The 20,789-nt window shown below is 44.8% G+C and overlaps 1 protein-coding gene across 2 annotated transcripts in view; it reads right to left on the bottom strand.

The window, feature by feature from the left end:
- Positions 1 to 1,211: 1,211 nt before the first annotated feature.
- The window catches only part of ACBD6 (acyl-CoA binding domain containing 6), an 88,685-nt gene continuing 69,107 nt past the window's right edge, over positions 1,212 to 20,789 (bottom strand). For both annotated transcript variants that reach the window (XM_080624281.1, XM_080624279.1), the window contains 2 exons: positions 5,684 to 5,714; positions 1,212 to 1,503 (listed from right to left, as the gene is read on the bottom strand). In XM_080624281.1, coding sequence (XP_080480407.1) covers positions 1,349 to 1,503; positions 5,684 to 5,714 — 186 coding nt within the window. In that variant the 3' untranslated portion in view covers positions 1,212 to 1,348. The remainder of the gene's footprint in view (positions 1,504 to 5,683; positions 5,715 to 20,789) is intronic.

The raw sequence follows: 20,789 nt of genomic DNA, 5'->3' as shown, positions 1-20,789 counted from the left end.
TGTGGCTGCTGGTGGTATTCAACCCAGTGCAGCCAACTTAGACAGTATTAGCAAATGCTGGCAGCAGTCAGCTGCCATGAGGGACTGGAACACACAAATGCCTCCTGTCCAGCCAGTCCTTTGTGGCAGGAACATTCCCATTTATTTTCCTGAGGCTGGAAGGACTCAATGGCAAGTAGCCCATCACAAGGTTTCCTATGCCTTCCCCCAAGCTGTAGATCTCCTCCACAGAGAAGCAAGCAGTGTGGCAATGGCCTGGAGGGAAGTCACAGTCTCCTCTTGCTGTGTACATCCACCCTGTGCAGCAGTCGCCCTCCCAGACAGGAGTTTTAGCTCAAAGCACAAACCCATTCCTGGCAGCTTCCCTGTACAATGGCGGATCCACTGGCACAGCCCAGTGGGGATCTCGATAAGCAAGCAGTAAGCCCCACCACCGTCCCACCTCACTCCAGCACCTGAGGCATCCCTGCAAGGCACATCTTTCCCACTTCTTAGCATTTAGCCAGCTGAGACATTCCAGGGACCAGCATGCAACAGGAGGACCTGGAGCTGCTGATGGAGATGTGGTTTTAACACTGTTTAATGCAGCAAAGCAGTTCTAAGTGGTAAGGGTCCTGTTGTCCTGGAAAGGTTGGTTAGCCATACAGCAGTTATTTGTCTTATATATGTTAGGTAAGAACTAGAGGGATGCACAAACAGCTGTATGAACCCCCTGTTGTTTGTAGTCCTGTCCCCAGGACGCAAGCTTGAATAGAGCTTTCCAAGGGCTATGACAGTGCTGTGCTGCCTCCCATCCTTACTGCTTGCAAGGAACTAAGTGACTCCCATTGCAAAAAAAAACAAAACCATGACACTCTGTCCCCACACTGTGCTTTTCTTTTATTTATAACATTTTGCTTGGACCCAGGAAAGCAAACCCAAACAACTGAAAAAAAACCCCCAAAACTCAACCCAAAGGGCAGAGATGAGCATCTCACCTGGCCCAGCAGCCATCCCCTCCCCACGGAGGAGCTGACCAATCAGCACAGGCTGCTCTGGTGAGACATCTAATGCAGTAATTGTATTTAATACATTAAAACAATACTTGAGGCCTTCTCCAGACTCTCTTTCCCCTCCCTTGCTCCCTCCCCCCCCAATACTGATAAATGTCAGAGCATGCAAAACCCTGATCCCATCCTGCCCAGGATGCACTCTTGGGCAGCCAGCCCTGGTGCTGGAGAGCCCATCTAGACCCTGTGCTCTAAAAGCTCCCCTTCAAACCCCCAAGGCCTTTTGGAAGGCAGCAGGGGAAGAGAAGGGGCATTATTGCAGAGCATCTCTGTCCTCCCTGCCACGCATGGCTGCGGGGTTAGGCCTTGCCAGTGGTGTGCTGCTGCAGAGCTGAAGTGATGGCTTTACAGTCTGTTACCTCCTCTGGCAGGCAGCCCTCCTGGTCCCGGAGTGTGGGGTTGGCGCCCGACTTCAGCAACAGCTCCACAATGTCCAGAAATTCGCAGGCAGCAGCTGGAGGAAGAAAGCAAAGGGTTAGTCTGGGGATCCTGACCTGAGGCAGTGGTGACGGGCATCTCTGGAGCAGCGCTGTAGCTGGTGATTTCCCATGCATGTACCAGAGCAGGAAATGCTGTCTCAGCACCTGGCCAGGCAGAGCAGATAATTTTTCAGGGCAGTGTTCTGTACTCAATGTATTATTTGCCTTTGGATTTAATAGTGCAAAGGAAAGAGAAAAGACAGAGAGATGAAAAGCCACAAATCCTGTGGGAGTCCAAAGCCTGCAGCCCAGCCATGGAGCCACTGGAGATTGTGGTTTGTGGAGCATCACCCAGGATGATGCGCATGGTACCTAATGCAATTTCGTTCATGTTTCTTCACATCCAAGACTGGAAACGGACCCAGAAAGGGCCCCAGAGCACTAATGCAGCACCACAGAAAGCCCCAAAGTGCCACGTGGGAAAGCATTCCCTGCCTGCTTTTGTATTCAGAATTTATAATGCATTTATCATTTATAACATATTTATAAGCCCCTCACCTGCCTCCTGAACCTCGCAGGGCTCCACGCTGTTCCCAGGCAGCATGTCCCAGGCAGGACATCATCAGTACTACCTTGCTCCTGGCTTTCAACTATCATTTCTCCTTGCAGAATATTCGGGTGTTTTTTATCTGCCAGCTGGCCCTTCCCTGAGCACCAGCTCCAGGGCAATGTGCCCATGCCCACGGACAGCCAGTTACAGCACACTTCTACGCACCGTTATTTCTAACTCACACCTCTAGCAACTATTATTTCAACCCCGATTTACTCTGCCAAGATAGATAGAACCAAGTTTGACCTGAGCTCTTCTCTGTCCTGAGGATGTAACAGCCTGGCAGCTTTCAGCTCCCCCTCCAATCCTGCCTAAGGATGTTAAAAAACCCAAACAAAACAGAGCCAGGAAAAACAGAAAAGCTCTTAACATTGAAGGGCAGGGCTTAGCTGATGTCACCAGAAGACCCTGGATGTTTCCTTAAACCCACACAACACAAATCCTAGTGAAGCCAAAAAACGGCCTCAGCCCCCATCTGCCTTATGAGACTGTGAAGTCATCAGCTTCTTCTCACATTAGTAGTGATTAGTTTTAACTATATTTCAGGTGCTTTTACAAAATAACTAACTCTTTTTTGCTGTTAAACATCGTAATTAGAGTGTCTTCTGCATTACTCTGCAGTTTTCTACTGACCCAAAGGGACAAGCACCAATGTTTAATTAAAATAAATTTGACATGTGATTGGAGCTTATACAGAAAGAGATAAAAAGGTGAAAAAAGGAGGAAGGGATTGGTAAGGAAGCAGGTGGGGATGTGGGTGAGGCTGAGCTGAAGGGCTGGGAGGGCACGTCCTGGGGATGGCAAAGCACCCTTGCAGAGAGCAGACATCCAGGGGTGCCATGGAAGCTGTGCTGGCAGCTCTTGGGGACGGGGAGGTGGTGCCCACATGGAGAAAGGTGGCTTCCTAGTCTGGTGCTGCTGGCAGGCACAGCCCATGACCTTGAGCGGGCCGGGGATGTCCCCAGGGATGAGCACAGCTGCTGGATTTATCGCACCCTGGGACCCTTGATTTGTCAAAGGCCGGAGCGGCAGCCCTGACACTGGCACGGGTGAAGATGAATTTCCATTCAGCGCAGTTTGCCTTCCGACTCCATTAATCCTCAGGGTTCGGATGATGAATTTCTTTTCTTTCTTTTTTTGTTATTTATTTTCCTTCCAGCATCCCCTCCCACTGCCCTGCCACAGCAAAGACAGAGCCGAACAGATGGTGCTTTGCAGGGGAGTTGGGGCGCCCATGAGGATACGGAGCCTGCCCACTCCATGGCCACGTGGCCACCAGTGCTCAGAGAAGCCTTGATTTCCTCTGGGAGAGGCAGTGGCAATGATTTTAGTATTCCCCGCGGGTGAGCGGGTGGATGGATGGATGGAGAGGAGCAGAAGACTAACAGGCCATTTAGTGGAGAGACCGTATTCATACTCATCATACATGGCACTGACTGCTGCCTTCAGTCTGGAGAAGAGGGGTCCGATGGCAGCTACCACTGGTGAGCCAGTGCCTTCAGACCACGCTGCTGGCTGGCCTCCACTTAACCTCCGATTAAACCCGGGTTGTTGCCGATCGGAAAGACAGGATTTATAACCTGCAGCAGGATGCAGTTTGACACCAGCTGTAATCAGGAGAGCTGTCACCACAAGGACAGCTGTCTAGCCATGCCAGGTCATAAAAAGGGATGGAGAAACCCTAAAAGCAGTGGCTGCCTTGCTCATGGGATTTAACCCTTCCTTGAACAGCTTGTTACAAAAGAGAAGGCCTTGTAAAGACACTGCTTGGCTCAGCACCACCAGAGACAGTTTTCATATGAGCTCTCATGCCTCTCCACTGCAATTAATGGCTTGGTTACAAAGTGATAACCGAGAGGTATCAGGAGATGTTCAGTGAGTTCCAGTTCCAGGCCAATAGCCACTTGTATCAAAACCATTCACTCATTTAACAAGCTGTGTTCAAGATCAGAGTGATTTATGACCGGATCAGCTAAGTAAGGAAATGAGGACAGCCTGGGTGCAGCGATGGTCAGCCAGCGACAGCAGGGCACCTGTGGGCACATCAGACCTGTGTGCCAGTGCTCCAGATAGGCTTATCCAAAGATGATGGAGAGGGAGGGGATGTAGGATAATGCTCCAGCAGAAAAAAAATTTAACACTTAAAACATTCCGGAAGAAAGCCCTGGTAAGCTGTCATTATTGAAACATCTGAGCTGGCAGGGTGGATCACAGAAACCATTTATGATTTAATGTTAATTGAATTAGTTATGTTTGTTTGCTTGTGTTAAAACAACTCACTTCAGTCACCAGCCAGAAGGATCCACCTGCACGTAGTTTACACTGAGGTGATGCATTCACCCTTCACTTTTGTATAGTGGACTTGCTTGAAATGGCATTCTTGGATAACTTACATATATGCTGTGTTTTTGTACAATCAATGATAATCCTACCCTCAATAGGCAGATGCCAGTGCCGGAGCTCGGGACAGTGTCTTCCCAGAACAGAAAAAGCTCAAAATGTGGAATGATCTGGGTAGAGAAAGCGGCAATGCGGCATTAAGTGCTGTCATTCTGTGGACACTGCTGCATTAAGCAGCAGATTTGCTACTCCAGTCAGAATGGTAAGATTTTGAAAAATAGAGTATCCTACAGGAAAGCTCATATGAGGAGAAATAATACATTATTACAATCCTGGTTCAGACGCTCTGGAATCTGGTGGTTTACATCCAGATCCAAATGCTGTCTGTGGCTTGGACTGATGTTCTGCAAAGCAATTTTGCCATCCTGCTAAAGTCCTTGTGGATAGATCAGAAAGAGAGAAAGACATAAACACTTCAGAATGACAAGTGTGCTCTTAATTACACAGTGACAAGCATTGAGAAAGAGTATAAAACAATAACTGGGTTCGTCTTAATTTTGGAAAAAATTATGAGAGAGAGTTAATCAATACTTTTTTCCTATTCCCCACACATCAGCACCACATGCGTCACTTTAGTCTCTACTTTTCTCATGTGGACATAGAACAATTTTTCAATTAAAGGTTGCTATAAAATTGCGTACCTAATTAGCATTTAATTGTAGGAGGGACACAAACTGTCACTTTGCTCTGCTGATTTTGGTAGTAGAGAAGCTGCTACTCTCCTAGCTGTGATCAAACAGGTTTGTCTCCAGGACATGTGGAGGTAAAGGCCTTGTCCCCTTCCCTTCACCTGCATAACCAGTTGAAGCTGGTACAGACCCTCCTCTAAAGCCCCTGATGTCTAAGGGACATTCCCTAACCAGAGCCATTCTTGGTTCTGGAGATAGTACAACTGTGTCCCAGAGACACATAGGTGCAGAGGAAAAACTCTGCAGGAAGTGCAACATTAATTGGCGGAAAAGGAAGGCTTTAAGGTGATATTCACAGAGGAGAATGAAGGGAGGACAGCAGCCTTCTTCACTGCTTCTCCCAGGGCTCCTATTCATACTGTGCTGGGATTTGCTAGTGGAGGTAGCCGCTGGTTAATCAAATCCAGTTTCCTTGCTCATATTTCTGCTGAAATTTGCTTTCTGTACATAGACCATTTACCCCAGCTGCAAATCCATTCTGTTAAAAGGGAATAACCAAGCAGAAAGGCAGCTTACCGTAATGGAGTGCAGTCTGGCCTTCCCCATCCTGAAAAAGAAAGAGACTTGATTTTAGAGGTATAGGAAATATCATGAGTATAGGAAATATCATGAGGATACAAGTAAATCCCAGTTTAAAATAAATAAGCTGAATCACAGCAATATTTTAATTGACTAGATAAACAGCCCAGGACATGCAGGTGCCTGGCAGTTAGCCTTTGAATCATCATCCACCACCAATCAGTATTGATTCATAATCAATATCCATCCACCCATAAGAGTGCGTGGATCACGTAATGACATGAGTATAATTCAGTTCATAGCGTTATCACTTCCAGCCCATAAAAATGAAGAATTTCCAATCCTATGGCCTTACTTTGGGACCTTCACTAATCCTGAAGCTTTAGTGCAAGATACTTCTGTGCAAGCCCATCCTTGGCCTCCACACTTTACTAAAGACCAGGGAAAAGCACAGGGATGTTGGTACAGCTGAGTTTGCTGCACTCTTCAGCACAAGGGAGCACATAGGGGAAAAACCCAGCACTTTTCTTCCACCTGAATAAATCTTAGGTCCCTGATCTTCAGTACTGAGGTATGACCAAAGGTGGACCCAAAGCCCAAGTAATTTCTGTTGGGCTGCTGGCATCCCTGCAGGATGAGGGTGAGGAAAGGGCTATGCGCAGTGCTTGGGAGTGAGAGCCAGTTGCCAAACTCATGCTTGTGAAACACCTGCAGCGAAGCAAAGGCAAAGCAAGCTGCATGATTTGAAGATGTTGGCACACAGCTCCCTCTTCAAGCTAACACATATCCCACTGCATTAGCTGCAATGGTTTGGGAAGCGTGTCCTCATCCCAAACTCTGCAAGCATGGCCAGGGCTTTGCTGGTGAGTGGTTGATGCTCATCCATCCACAAGGCACATCCAGGCACCTCACTATGCTGCAGCCTTGTCCTGCCACAAGAACAGGTGAAATAACAGAAGGGAAGAATTACTGGCCCCTTTGCTTTCACTACCCCACCAGGATTAGCCTTTAATTCAGTTCTTTGCCTCCTTAATTTATTTGCATCTGTTTATGGAGACTTAGGTTTTTAATTACCATCATCTTTAAGATTAAGGTGCAAATTCTACAATCTGCTGTGGATTCTCGAGCAGGCAGAAGGGAAAAGAAAAGGAAAGCAGGTAGAAACCCCACTATTAGCTGTTTGAAGACTTATTTTGAACCTTTGAAGGCTTCCCAGCCTGTTATTCTGTTTGATATCAACTCTGCTCAGTTGAGGAACTAGGAATGACCTGTGGGAGATCCCACGCTTTGCTCTGGGACATCACACCAACAGGACAATCACAGGAGCAACAGGGACAAAAGACAAAAGCCAGATAAAGCAGGCATTTGCTGCCTAAATATCCATTTCACATATTTTCTGAGCAAAAGATGGGGGGTTGGATTTTTCCTTTCATACGCTGCTATGCCCCATTTGTGGAACTCACACCAGCATTTGGAGGTGCCTCATTTTCAGGACTCTGTTTCTGCCCAAACTGTGGATAGTGTAATGCAAATGGGTATCATTCAAAGATACTGCAAACTAAGGAACTGAAGGAATCAGGGACAGCATTCATTGATTATTCCACATTAATAAGGTAATAGACCTGAGCCAGAGGACCTGAGCGATCCTTGAGCACATGCCTGCTCAGAAGAGTGACAGGGCTGGCACTGACTTCAGCAAAACATGGAGCAGGGCTGGGGAAGAGTAGGCGTGAGTGCTATGAATGAGTTATTGGAAAAACAGGCTTTCAGATATGTGCATTGTGTGTGGGATGGCGGATGGGAAGCTAGCTCCTCTCTGCATCGCCACCTTCAAAATTGTAGCTTACAAGAATGGGATTGGAGACGTGAGGCAGAAATCCTTCTTCCCTTGCTGCAAAACTCCTTATAAAATACATAGGACTGCTCCAGGAATAGTACAGCTATTTGTTCCTCTTCCAAAGGCCTGTGTAAAGCACTGCTGCTTCAGCAGGAGGCTGGGGGCTAATGAGACCTTTTATTTTTCTTACATGTACTTTCTGGCATTTACTGGGCTAAGAAGGGAGTGCAAGTCCCAGCATACAAAATGTGTCTCTTTCTTCCCCAAGTGGTTTTTAAAATGAACTGTTAATCCAATGTTATGCAAACATTGTTTACCCTTTATGTGGCTTGTTTTTTCCCCTTTTGAGCCTAACAGTTGGCCAAATGCTATTTGTTATACTTCTCAGATGCTGTGTTATTTGCTTGTATTTTCTCTGTGACAAATTTTAATCCAGGTAAATTGAAAAAGCTCTAGTGTGGTCACTCACTAGAGGCCTTGAAATGCCCTCAAGAGGCTGCTGATCTCAATCCCTCTTTGATTTGGCTTTTTAGAGCACCATGGCTAATCAGAGCCTGACATGCTCAGCTTGGCTCCAGGTTTGGCAGTACTGAGCCTTCAGTGTGAAACGGTCACACCTGGAAACTAGTCAAAGATGGGCTGTGAAAGTGAGGATTACAGCTCCCGTTGTGGAAATTACGTGAGATGAATACTGCCTACCAGGCACTGGAAATATTTGTTTTGCAATGAAACAAGACATGAAGAAATGGTCTTAAGATGAATTCTAGCTGGCCTTGGTGAAAGGGATATTTCCTGTTGTGAACAGAAAGCAGCAGTTTCTGGAGCACCCTAGGCAAGGTGTGGTGTGTCCTTCTCCCAGGACATGCCTCTGTTGTGATGCCCCAAAGGGCAAGTGGACAAGAACAACCTGCCACAGCCCATCCTCACCCCACTGCACCCTGCCCAGGGCGTGGCAAATGTCACCGCCCAGCCAGGGATCAGTGGCAGCAGCCAGCAGAGGAGCACCCAGAGCACATCCTTCGCAGCCAGGAGAAATGCATTGGAGCCACTGGTGATCAAGTGGAGTGGTGATCAGATGGACCATTTCGCTCATCTGGCTTGCAAGTTGGAGCATGTCTTGGTTTAACACCAGCCAACAACTAAGTTCCATGCAGCTGCTCGCTCACCCTCCTGCCAGTTGGGATGAGGATGAGAATGAGAAGAAGGTAAAACCCATGGGTTGAAATAAGAGCAGTTTAATAACTTAAATAAAGTCAAATATAGTAATACTAGAAATAATAACAAGAATGATGATAATAATAATAGGGAACAACGAAAATAAAACAAAAAAAGAAAAAGAAGAAATAAAAGCTCAGAAAACACAAGTGATGCAAAACCGAGTTGCCCACTACCCACTGATTGATGCCCATCCCATCCCCAAGCAGTGATCAGTGTCTCATGGCCAACTTCCTCCAGTTTCTGTCTTGAGCACAACATGCTGTGGTATGGAATATCCTTTTGGCTAGTTTTGGTCAGCTGTCCTGGGTTTGTGCACTCAGTCACTAGCAGAACACAAGAAACTAAAAAGTCCTTGATTTAGAGTAAACACTACTTAGCAATAACTGTGCAATAACTGCTGTGTTACCAATATTATTCCCAGACTAAAGTCAAAACGCAACACTGTACCAGCTACTAGGAAGAAAATTAGCTCTATCCCATTCAAAGCCAGGACAGGGCAGCTAATTTTTCTTTATTGAACCCCTCAGGATTTTTGTTGGTTTATTTTATACTAAGCACTGAGTTGGAGAGGGGTGCATGTCATGGTTGTTCACTTCTTCTCTTTCAAATTCAGCTTTCAGATTACAGCAACGCAAATCACACACAGCTGCAAGTACAAGTCCCAAAGTTTATTGATACACACTGAAACCAATAATTTGATAAATCTGTAATGTTAAAACCTGAACACTGCAACCAGTTATTTCCAAACTGTGCCTGTGGAAAGTTAGGTAATCACGATGTGTTATCATTTCTGTGGTAAGACGTTAAAAAATCTTTTTTCCCATTATGAGCTTCCATAGCATGACAGAAGCACAAAGGTGTTAAGTAGGGGAGTTGGGGAGTGCAGGGGAAAAGATAGGTAGCTCTGGAGCCAACGCTGAGCTCTGCTCCCTGCAGGATGCCTAAGAAAAAAGTCCTGTCATCATAATGCGTTAGTTGGAATAATGTCAATGTGACATGTTAAAAAGGAGGAAATCAGTGCTCTGATTCAGTGAACTTCAACACAGAAGTCTGGAAAGGCTAGGTCCAAAATAGTAATACATGTTTCTGTAAAGCTTTGCTTTTGGCTTGCAGGCAATGGCAGGTACCTCTCCCAGAGCCCTTTTAGCAATATCCTGCCTATAAAAATAAGGAGTTCATGGAAATGGCAGAACCTGTACAGGCAGACCAAAAGACAACCAGAAAGGAAGGAAAGACCATTACACACTCAAATGCAGGAGTGCTCAGTCCCACACACATAAGTTACCAACTAACAACAGATCAGTTTCAAGCCTTCCCCTTGCCTCCTAATGCCGTGCCTTTCACAGCCTCCTGGCTCATCTGGCCATGGTAGGATGACAGCCAAGCTGCATGGCCTTCAAGGGAGATGAGAGTGTTTTGTCATACTTCAAAACTAAACCCAAATGTCCACATCTACCAAGCCCATCAAAACAAAGATGCTACAAAATTACTGGTATCTCCATCCGTGGTCTGCGACAGATGTCACTCAATGAAAATCCAACTACCAATGGGTAACTTATTGGTTAACAGGATTTTGTTCTGCTCCTGAGAAATTCAAGCAAGAGAAATGAGAGAAGATGGACCAAGCGCAGATGGACCAACTGTCTTATCCGTTAAGTGGTACCATGGCTACTGCACATCAATTTTATCTTACAAGTGATAGGATTATATTGGTCTTGCCATCCCATGTTCATTCCTTGGGAATTTCTGTACCCTGCTTAACCTACACAAGGTTTCTGGACCGAGGAGCAGAGACATGGAAATAGCTAAGCTGAGCTGAGATGCTGCACATGCTATAAAACACGACTGCCACTGCCCATCATGGCAAGCAGACCTTGACATACCAGTGTTTGACTGTGCTGGTTTCATGCGACAGTTTTTAAACCAGAATATATACATAAACACTGATCTTCCAGACCTGCATCATTTGCTCTCCAAGCTGCATGCAAAAATCACTGTGAGTGGGAGGGCGCCCATAAGGGAGACATTGTCTCTTCCTCCATCTCACGTGTTTTATTTAGTAGAGAAAGAGGAAAAACAAAACCATGACTGTAACCTGGGTGAGTTTGGTCCAGCTAGACCCTGTATCGGCAATGAAACTGGGGCTAGACAGCCCTCCACACCAGCTCCTTGAGCGCTGGTCCACACTGAGACCTCATCTCTGTGCCTTCAATCACATTTCCAAGCACAGACACTGTGAGTGTGAAAAGCACAGCAGAAAATATATACCCTAAACTTGCCCTTTTGAGGGATAGCACATGCATTCTTTATTTTAAGGTATCTTTCCCTGTGTCACCTCTTCTTTCTGTTCATTTTTGGCACCTTTTAAGGTGCATGCTTGCTCCCATTGACAGACTCCAAACGTTGGCAGGGATCACAGGAGATAAGACCAATGAAGTGATAAGAGTGTTTAACAGTGCTGGATCCTGGGCAGCATGGATGGGCCGGAGGGAAGATAAACATTTACACTACATCTTTATAAGGTGAGTGAATAAAAAAGGCTAGAATAATACAGCCTCTGAACAAGCACTAGTGCTTAGGAGCTGTAAATATAAATCTCTATAGCCTCATGACACACACTCACTCAAGCCAGGAAGATGAAAAATAGCAAGAAAATACTTCCCTCCACTTTTAAAAAGGGGTTTATTTCTCATTTTTTTCTACTTTAGACTTCAACTTCCCCACAATTTACTTTAAACTCATAATCTTCTTTTTCTCTCTCTGAAATTTTATCCCCAAGATGACTGAGAGTGAGACTACATACCAGAATTTACATGCTAATACCCACCAACACATAAAACCAGGCAATGCGGGCTAATATAATCAGTCTGAACTCCACCAGACGCTTCAGTAGATTCCCCTAGTGCAGCCTTTATTTTCATTGACATGCTGCTTTTGCACACAGCAGCTTGGGTTTGGACACATACATTAATATATGTAAAATGAATGCTTGTTCAATCGAAGCAGATAGATGAGTGGACCGCTGTGTCTGCAAATGCTGGCATACAAAAACAATGGTTAGTCTGAAATGTGATCCTGTTCTTTTAGAAACCCTACCTTAGACATGGGATGCACCCACATGCACACAGACATTTGCTTTTAGTTGCCTCCTGAGCCTTGAACAATGTCAACAATGCATCTGAGAAACAAAGCCATCTAACAGCTTTGTGTCAGAAGAATCCAGAGTCCCAAATAGTTCTGACCCTTGAAAAATAGAGCAAATCTTTATGTTTTCTCTTCACTTTTTAGCTTTTTATGATGCTAAAGCAAAATATACTTGTGATTGTTCACCTTTGCCTGCTATTTTAGATGGTGTGGCCCATACAAAGATAATTAATTAGTTGATGTTTGTGAAGTGCTTGTAAAGTTATGGTTGTTAATGTTAAGTGTAGGCTGCTGTGAGACATTACCCTGTGCACTCTTGGTACTGCCTCAAAGGCACTCTTCAAGGACAACACTGTGAGACAAAGGATACAGAGCAACCTCCAGCAGAAGCAAAACCAAAATCCATGCGTTGGCCATGAAGAGCTGTTATTTGGGGATTGCAGATAGCCTAGGCTTACAGGTACAGGGCTTGAGTATCCTTTAAGTTTGGTTCCTCAACTAACTCTTTCACCTCCCTTCCGTGTGGGTAGGCTTGGCAGGGACCCCTCTGTTACTGAGCTGTCCCTCTTGAGGAGCTCTCTCCTGTGTCCTCTTCTTCCTATTCGGACCTTTTCCTGCACTTTGCCAGGCAGATATCCACAAGGATGGAAGGTGCTAGACAGATCTTTATCATCACCTCTTGGGCCCTTCTCCAGAGCCTACTGCCAGGCTATCATTTGGCCTATCTTCTAAGTGCCTCACAGATAAATTAGATCTGCACAGAGAAGCAATTATTACATTTCTAATGGCATGAACCCTTACAGCACAATCTGCTACTGAAAGGCAAAGAAAATTGCATTAACTTTTGTTTGATTCAAAATTATGATCAAAGGAAGAGTGATGCTGAAGCCCTTTAAAGTCAAGCCTCTGAGCTGGGGATCTTTCTGTCTGGGGACCTCCCTTTTCATATTTGCTGCCTGAGCATATACTCAGTTCATTTAGGTGCAGTAATTTGGAGGAGCCTTCCACTTGCAAAGCTGCTGTTAAAACCAGAACTAAGAAAGCTCAGAGAGAATATGATGCCCAGGAGCCACTCATTCCCTCACAAAGCCTGCATCTGCTGATGTACCCAAACGCCACTGGCCTGAGGAGTTCAGTGTGCCAGGGTTACGCTAATCCCTCATCGCCCTGGTTTCTAACTGGTGGTGTACCTAAATTTCCAAGTGCAATTTCAATGGGATTTATTACATCTACTATCATCAGCATGTAGTGCTGCTGGCACAGATACAGACTCTCAATATTCCAGGGCAGACATGGCTGTCTTTAATTGCAGAACAAACTGATTTCTGAATTTACTCAGTGGCTCATGCAGCAACAGCGAAACTGTCAGGGCTGTATTCTTGTGGAGCGTTGTCACCCCAATTTACAGCTGGCATTCTGTGCACAGCTGTGTCATTTGAACATACATATTCATAGGTTGCTCCAAGAAATATTTGTTACTGCCTGTTACTTCCAGCACCAAGTATTTTTCTGGTCATCAAACAAGTGTGTTGATGCAATATAAAAGCTGCCAGGAAGCTGCAGGTTTCTTCAGCCCAGGGATCAAAAGTATGTTTGGAAAGAGCCAGTGCCGAGAGGCTGTAACAAGTGTTAAAGCACTGCAGCTGAGCCAGCCTCCAGCTAAACCATTCAAACACAATCCCAGGCTGCAAATAGGACAATATTCCTAAGGGCAAGACACTAAAATCTCTCTTTTCAGGGTGCTTCCCTAGCCCCATTCTGAGTAAAAGTTAGTAGCTCTTGTTCTGCTTTATTACTTTAGAGTGGCTGAGGCAGATACCTGGCTATTTAAGGGGCAGGATAAATGGGCTGAGATAGCTTTCCCATCCCAATTCACTAGGGAACGCTTGGAAATTCCACCTGACACAGGGACCGCTGTGCTCTTAAACAATCTCCGTCTGATCCGATTGTTCCCCAGTGGGGAGGCAGGCTGCAGCTAGCTCAAGAGTCATTGATTGGATTAACAGCCTAATTCCCAACAGATGAATAGAATACTGATGTCTTGTCAGCCCACATCATAGAAGGAAAACACAATCTGCTTCTACAGCCCCGAAATTTAACCCTTTGTTTCCACATTCCCCCTCCCCAGGCACAGGGCTGAACGCACTGGTCCAGCACTTTCAGCTCAAGATCCTACCCTTTTGAATGAGAAAAGATATATTAACCTTTGGGACGCTTTGCCTAATCACCTACAGGCCATGGGATCATATGCTATTTTCCATAAGGTTGGCTTTGTAAGAAATAATCTTTTCATCCTTTCTAGACAGAAGAGATTTATACCAGGGACCTTAATTTTTCTTTTTCTTCCCTATTTTACTATTTTCCTTTAAAGGAAATACTGCAGGCTTCACAGTAAGCAGCTGACAATTCATTGGCTTAACAATATTTATTCTGAAATATACAGATATTGAAGGTTTCCCAAGTCTATAATTTGTTTCATAGGACAGATCTTCCTAGAGAGAAGCATCCAGCCGCGTTGCAGGAGAGGCACTGCTGATATGCCCTCTCCCTCCAGCAGCTCTTGGCAAGCTGCAGGGCAGGGGAGAAAAGCTGGGCACACCATTTGCTCTCAGAGATCACCCATTCTCCACCTCCTAATGGAGACACTAATGTTTTCTTACCTCATAGAAAGACTGTGATAAGAAATTAATTGCTACTGGTCAAACGTTCACTACTACAGAAGCAGGATTGTGTGCATATTAAAGAGATTCTCCAAGAACAAAATTTATTTATGGACTCCTTGACACTGTCTGCATTTATTTCCTTGCTCAGGAGACAAGAATAAATACAAATAATCTGATTTTAAGGAATGTATTCAAAATGACCTATTTTTCTCTCAGATTCGTTGAGGTTTTTGTTTCCTTCTAACAGCTACCTTTTATACTTCCATTTACTAAACAGGCAAATAGTACTTTTTTCAGCAGCAATCCTAGAATACACACAGAGTTACAGCACTCAGGTGAGGACTGTAATCCATACTGAGAGGTGGCCTCCATTATTCCTTAACTCTAAAAAACTAATTAGCCCAGCACTAACTAACATGACAAATAGGAGAGCAAGCACGAAAAGATAGAGGTGTAAACCCTTCCCTCCGCCCTCTTTTAACAGCAACTGCTAGCCATGACAGTTTTCCAGACTTCACATTTTCACAACATTAATATCGATACAAAAAACTTGCTAGAAAACTGAAAGAAAGAAACAGGCCTTCCCTCTCCTGGCTGCCAATACATCACCTCTTCAAAGAGCCCTGTCTTCAAAGAGAGGCATGGTGCTCCATGTTCAAAACACTATCAGTGGGGAGACAACAGTGTGCATGTCAGAGCTGCCTTAACAAAAACAATTAGTGAGAGATGCTGCATTGACTCAAACAATTCAATTAATGTAGTGTTAGTGCTAGTATTTTAAAGTCATTTGAATTATTAGCTCCTTTTACAATTTGAAACCATAATGTTTCATTTTCATTCCAGATGTGAAATGCTCCAGAATGGCAATAAATGAATAAGTCAAATAACCCCTGTCCAGTCCAGCCCCTGTCCTGTAATATGGCTGCATTGTATATTCATGAATCCAGGTTAAGGATGGGGACTGAGGCAGTTGTGCCCTGGAACTAGCAGACTGCAGGTTTTATAAATACATACAGAAATAATTAAAATCTAAGGGGTTTATAAGGGTTAATCTCCTTTAAATAATCTCTGCCACAAAGCCTGTAAAGTCACTGCTGGCACCATGCCTGCATGGGACCGGCTGTCGGATATCAGGACAGCACGTGTGGATGGGAGCAGAGAGATTAAGTGGGAGCACTGCTGTGGTGGCCTATCAGACATGCTGCTCCCCTGCATATGGCTCCTCTGGTCACTACTGAGGGGCTGCAAATGCTGTGAGCAGGATCAGATCCAGCACCAACCAGCAAGTCAGCATGCCACTTGCTCCACCTGATCAAAGACAGAGAAAGCTTGATCAGGATGCTAAATTTAGCAGGTTGGATGTGAGACAGTGGGAGTCAAAAGTACTGCTGCCACTGCTCAGTTCACCCGAGTCCTTTCTGACTTCAAGGCAAATGTTAGCTTATATTTATTTAAAGGGATTCAGGACTTTAGAAATAATCTCTTTTCCTACACTGGCTTGAACTCACAGGCCTGGGTGGCCAAAGAGTTGTTGCACTTTTAATCTTCAGCTGTAATGGAATTGGAGCTGCCACTCTGCTTTTCAGGACACCCTCTTTGTATGAACTGTCATTCTAAAGCCAACAACTGAGTGACCACTAGAGATAAAGATATCCAAAAGAAAGCAGGGAAACCACCCCTGTGTGGGCCAAAGCAGTGTGTCCCACCCACGGCTGAAACCCACGAGTTTGATTTCCACTGCTCTGGGCAAAGGCAATGTCAACCGAAATGCCCAAGAACCCTGCAGTAGTGGCTGGAGCACTAGCAAGGAAGTTGCAGTACTGTGACAACTGCAGGCATGGTTTCAATGTGGCACAACAGGAGCAGAGGTGCTGCTAACAGCCTAGGGATATTTTTCTCTTTTAACTCAAGTGAGGATGAAGACTCTGGAAACTCTGTTTTGATCTCATAAACCTTCCTTGGCTTCGTGTGCAAAATCAAAACTTTCCATGTTGAGATGGTCTGAACCACCCTCTGAACTCATTAAATGAGATCTGGATTTTATTAAGCCAAACTTGGGGAAGCCTGGGCTAGCAGGGGAGCTGAGTTATAGTGGTCCATGGCCCTCATCTTGAAAGACACTTTATTTTTTTCTTTTAGAGAAACCCAATACCTAGGACTTTGCTCAGATATCTCAAAGCATCTCAGGATAGTGCTGTGCCCTGCAGCCTCCAGACAGACTTTTCTTCCCAGGCATGACTGTGACTGTTTCTTAAGGACAAGGACTCCTCTTTGTGGCTAATCTGGAATTAGAGAGGACGTTTGCACACTTATCGACGTCTGCCAGAGGGGGAAGGCATCAGAGCCTGGATCCTGCCCCATAGTGGACCACTGCCAGGGAGAAGCTAACTGCATGTGTTGACTTAAGAAGCTCTCGTCCCATCACCTCAAAGGGTTGCTGGTTTTGTGACATCCAGCAGCCTTTTAGCAGCCTCTGTGAACTGTATTAGTAGCTGATTTACCGTTTTTATTTTATAAGGAATGAAGCTACTCTTTCATTTGATCAACCACCACCAAGTACAACTACACATCAGACTCTGAAAACTCGCCTTGCAGTTTATGATCGTTGGGACTGTTTCCTAATGGAAGACAGAAGAAATAAACAGAGAAGGAAAAGGTTTATTGGTACTGCTTATTCACAGTCAGTCAGTCAGGTTTCCAAACAGCTACTAATAACATGCCAATGCTAAAAAAAAAAAAAATATGGAAAAATGTCTGGAGGAAACTACTTCAAGACATCAAACTACATCAGTAACTGGGACTTCTCGATGGAGCCACTGTGCTATTAAAATAAAGCTGAACTAAGTACTTGCAGTTTGATCTGTCATTATTTATTTAGTGAGATGCAAAATTGATCTTCTCTCTGAAGTGCTCTTTCAAAGTCTAGAGGCAGCACTTGCTCTCTTCTTGTGCTCTGTAGTAGAGGTGTTCCTAATGAAATTCAGCAGGAGCTGGAGGCAAGCAGGAAAAACCGTGGCCAACTTTATAACAGATAGATTTATGTTCAGGGGTGTCCTGCTTTTTGAATGAGTTATTCTACACAGGGCAGGAATAACTGGTTCACTATTCATGGGTCATGCAAGTGCAGCAGAAGGTCAAGTTCCCTGGTGGTGTTAAAGCCGAGCTGAAGGCTGGGGCTGCTGTCACATCTGGGGCTGAGCTGAGCGGGTCCATCCCATTTCCTACTAAAGCAGCCCAGGGAGTCTGCTGGGACGCAGACATCTGTCCTCAGCACTCAGAACTGGACCAGCCTTTTTGCACTGGGCGGATGTCTGGGGAGGAGCAGATGGCAGGTACTGGTGGCGGTGACCGACATAGGGCAGAGCTGAACCAGTGACCTCGAGGTGAAAGGCTTCGTATTTCCCATTATCAATCCCCAGAGCCCCTTCCAAAGTAAGTGTTGATACATTAATCTTTGTGACTGATGGAAACAAACTAAAAAATATAATGTTCCACAGGGGAATCTTTATTTATTTTGAACCAAAATTATGCCTAAAATATAAAGTTAAGGGCATGCTTAGGTTTTGGTCTTTCATCAAAAATGTTACTAGTTAAATGCCATCCTTTTTCTCTTCCACGTACCAAAATTGAAGAGCACATCATCACACGTTAGTCTCTGAGCACAGCCTGAGTGTGGATTGCTGCAGTAAATAATAAACTTTGTGTTTCCTGCTGTGCGTGCTGTCTTCCTACATAGTTTAATAACAAAGGAGTATATTTAGAAGTGCTGCTGCAGTGCCTCAATGAAGCATGTTGTGTAGGATAAATATCTCCACATCAGGACACTTTTCAAAGCCATCAAGCAGAGGGGTCAGTCTGTTGCCTTTTTTTAAAAAAAAAAACAACCAACCTGCACAAGCTAATGCTTTAAGAGTGTCTTGATGGAATCAGGGAAATTGGATTGTCCCCCCATTTGCTGGCCTAAAACAAGTCTTTTTTTTATTTATCCCATTAGAGGAACACAAGAGAAACCTTTTAAATGTCACTAAAATTTTCCCTGAATTGCAAAACCCAGTCAAAAGGGTTTTAATTTTCCCAGAGACCTCTTAAGTAATACAGTATGTCAAGGTTTAATACACAGCTTGTAAGGGATTTTCTATATTCTGTGCTGTTTCACCAGGGTGACCCTGTAGGGTCGGTCCCGTTTGCTAGGTTCAGTCCCTGCCAGCACTGAGCTGCTCAACTAGCCCACACCACTTTAGATCATTTTTGTTGAAACAAATAGAGGCAAGTGATAAAGACAAGAGATGCAGCTTCCCCTGGATAGGTCTGGGATTTTAAAAAATTCAGCTGTGCTGGTCACTCTCCAGTAATTTTATTCTGTGACTTGGAACTCTGTTTTCATGACAGCCTGTAATTTATAGGCTTTATTTACTTATTTATAGGAGGACTAGAGAGGCTTGGCAAGAGGCACCTATGTACAAAAGGCTCCAAATTCCCTTGGAGTATTTAATATGACAAACATAAGTTGCATACCAGAGGGGGAGCCCAGCATTTGCATAGAGCCCATGCAAAACTGGCAGCACACAAAGCGCTAAAGCACGCTAGCTAAAGACAGCAACACAGTCACACACCCTTTAAGGGCTGGGCTAGTGCCCACTCAACCCTTGTCGTCCCAGTGGCTGAGGGTATTAGTGACAAAAAAGCTTCCCCTGGCCCACCTTGCTTGTCAGCCAGACTCTAAACTGGAAGCTACGGGTAATCTGTTCTTCCAAGTAATCACAACTAGCAATGTTTGTTACTAAAATAAACCATTATTTTGCTTTGATAGGATAAGGGAATTCACTATCCATGCTGCCGCCCCTGTTTCTTTTTGCAAATAGTGAACACATTGTCATACCACAGCAGAAGAGGACCTTGGATGCTAAGTCATTTTAGGCTGACTGTATAATTCTTTCCAGTCCTGGTTTTGCAGGGACAGAAGGAATTGGAAGGCAATGAGCATCCAAGCTGGAGTACATCAGCCCTCAACCTCTTGTCCCTGAACTCACACACACACACACTAAGAACTGGGAAAGGTGCAGAGCCAGGGAGAGCTAGGAAGAGGAGGCAGATCTCAGCCTCTCAACTAGTTACAATAAAACACAGCCCTGAGACTAAGATACTGTCTCCTGATCTTCCCTACAGGAGTATATAATCTATTTTACAAAATGTCAAAATTCAGTATGAAAATTGGAAAAAGGGGGTAAAAGAAAAAAAAAATCAGAATGGCTGGTTATTGGACCAAGGGCTGTGTTAAAAGGATCAGGAGGTGGTGGGCCAAGTGGTGGGGGAGGGAATGGGATGAAGTAGTGGGTCTAATCAAATCAGTTTAAAAAGCTGCAGCCTCTTCGAGTTAACCTTGCCAATCAGAGAGTGAGCAGGAGCATGTCTGCGCACATTAAAGCGGGAGCGTGTCCTTGAACCCACAGTGCACTCCATCCTCCCCCCAGCAGCCCACGCAGGCTGTGTACCCAGCTCCGTTGGCAGACAGCAGGAGAAAAGCCCAGGATTAGGCACCCTCCTTAGCCCCGCTCAAGTGGAAGTGAACACGGCAAAGGCAGCTTGGATGCTTCCTTGTGATTAGAGGTGAGCTCCTGGGATTAAACCAGCAAGAGTTGGAGAAATGTTAAACAAAAAAAGGAAACAAAAGGAGAAATCATCCCCCTGACAAATACTGTCCTATTGAGTCTGGCAGCTGTGAGATGCATTACTAACCTTTGCTAATGACTAAGGGCATTGAAGTCACTTTAAAATAAATATTCACTAGGAATTACATGGGTAATCTAAGGGGATTATCCTGTTGTCTTAACAGGTCCACAGGTCCATAACCTAAATGCTAAATGGTCTACACAAGTGTTTGCATTAATTTTGACTCAAATCAACCCTTCTGCTAACAGCTGTAGAAAGCCAGATTCAGTTTTGGAAATCAAGTATCTGCTTTGATTTAGCATTCTTATAAATTCCCCCAATCCTCTGTTTTCTGAAGGAAAAATGGGACTGAGCTCTTGGAAGCCAGGAGCCTCCCAGCAGCCAGCAAAAGGCTTTAGCAGAAACACACATTCAAAACATGAAGCAGCAGGCATAAATCCAGTCTGCCACATAATCCAGTCCCTGTGGCAAAAGTATCCACTGTTCAGAGTCCTAGCTCCAGCCCTTCTTCCTTACAGAGACAAGGGAAAGCACAGCACGGAGAAAATGAGCTCAGCCATAAACAGTGGCC

The sequence above is a fragment of the Psittacula echo genome, assembly GCF_963264785.1.
Source record: "Psittacula echo genome assembly, chromosome: 7".
NCBI classification, from domain to species: Eukaryota; Metazoa; Chordata; class Aves; order Psittaciformes; family Psittacidae; genus Psittacula; species Psittacula echo.
Note: the sequence above shows the minus strand (reverse complement) of the source record. Positions and strands in the feature narration are given on the sequence as shown.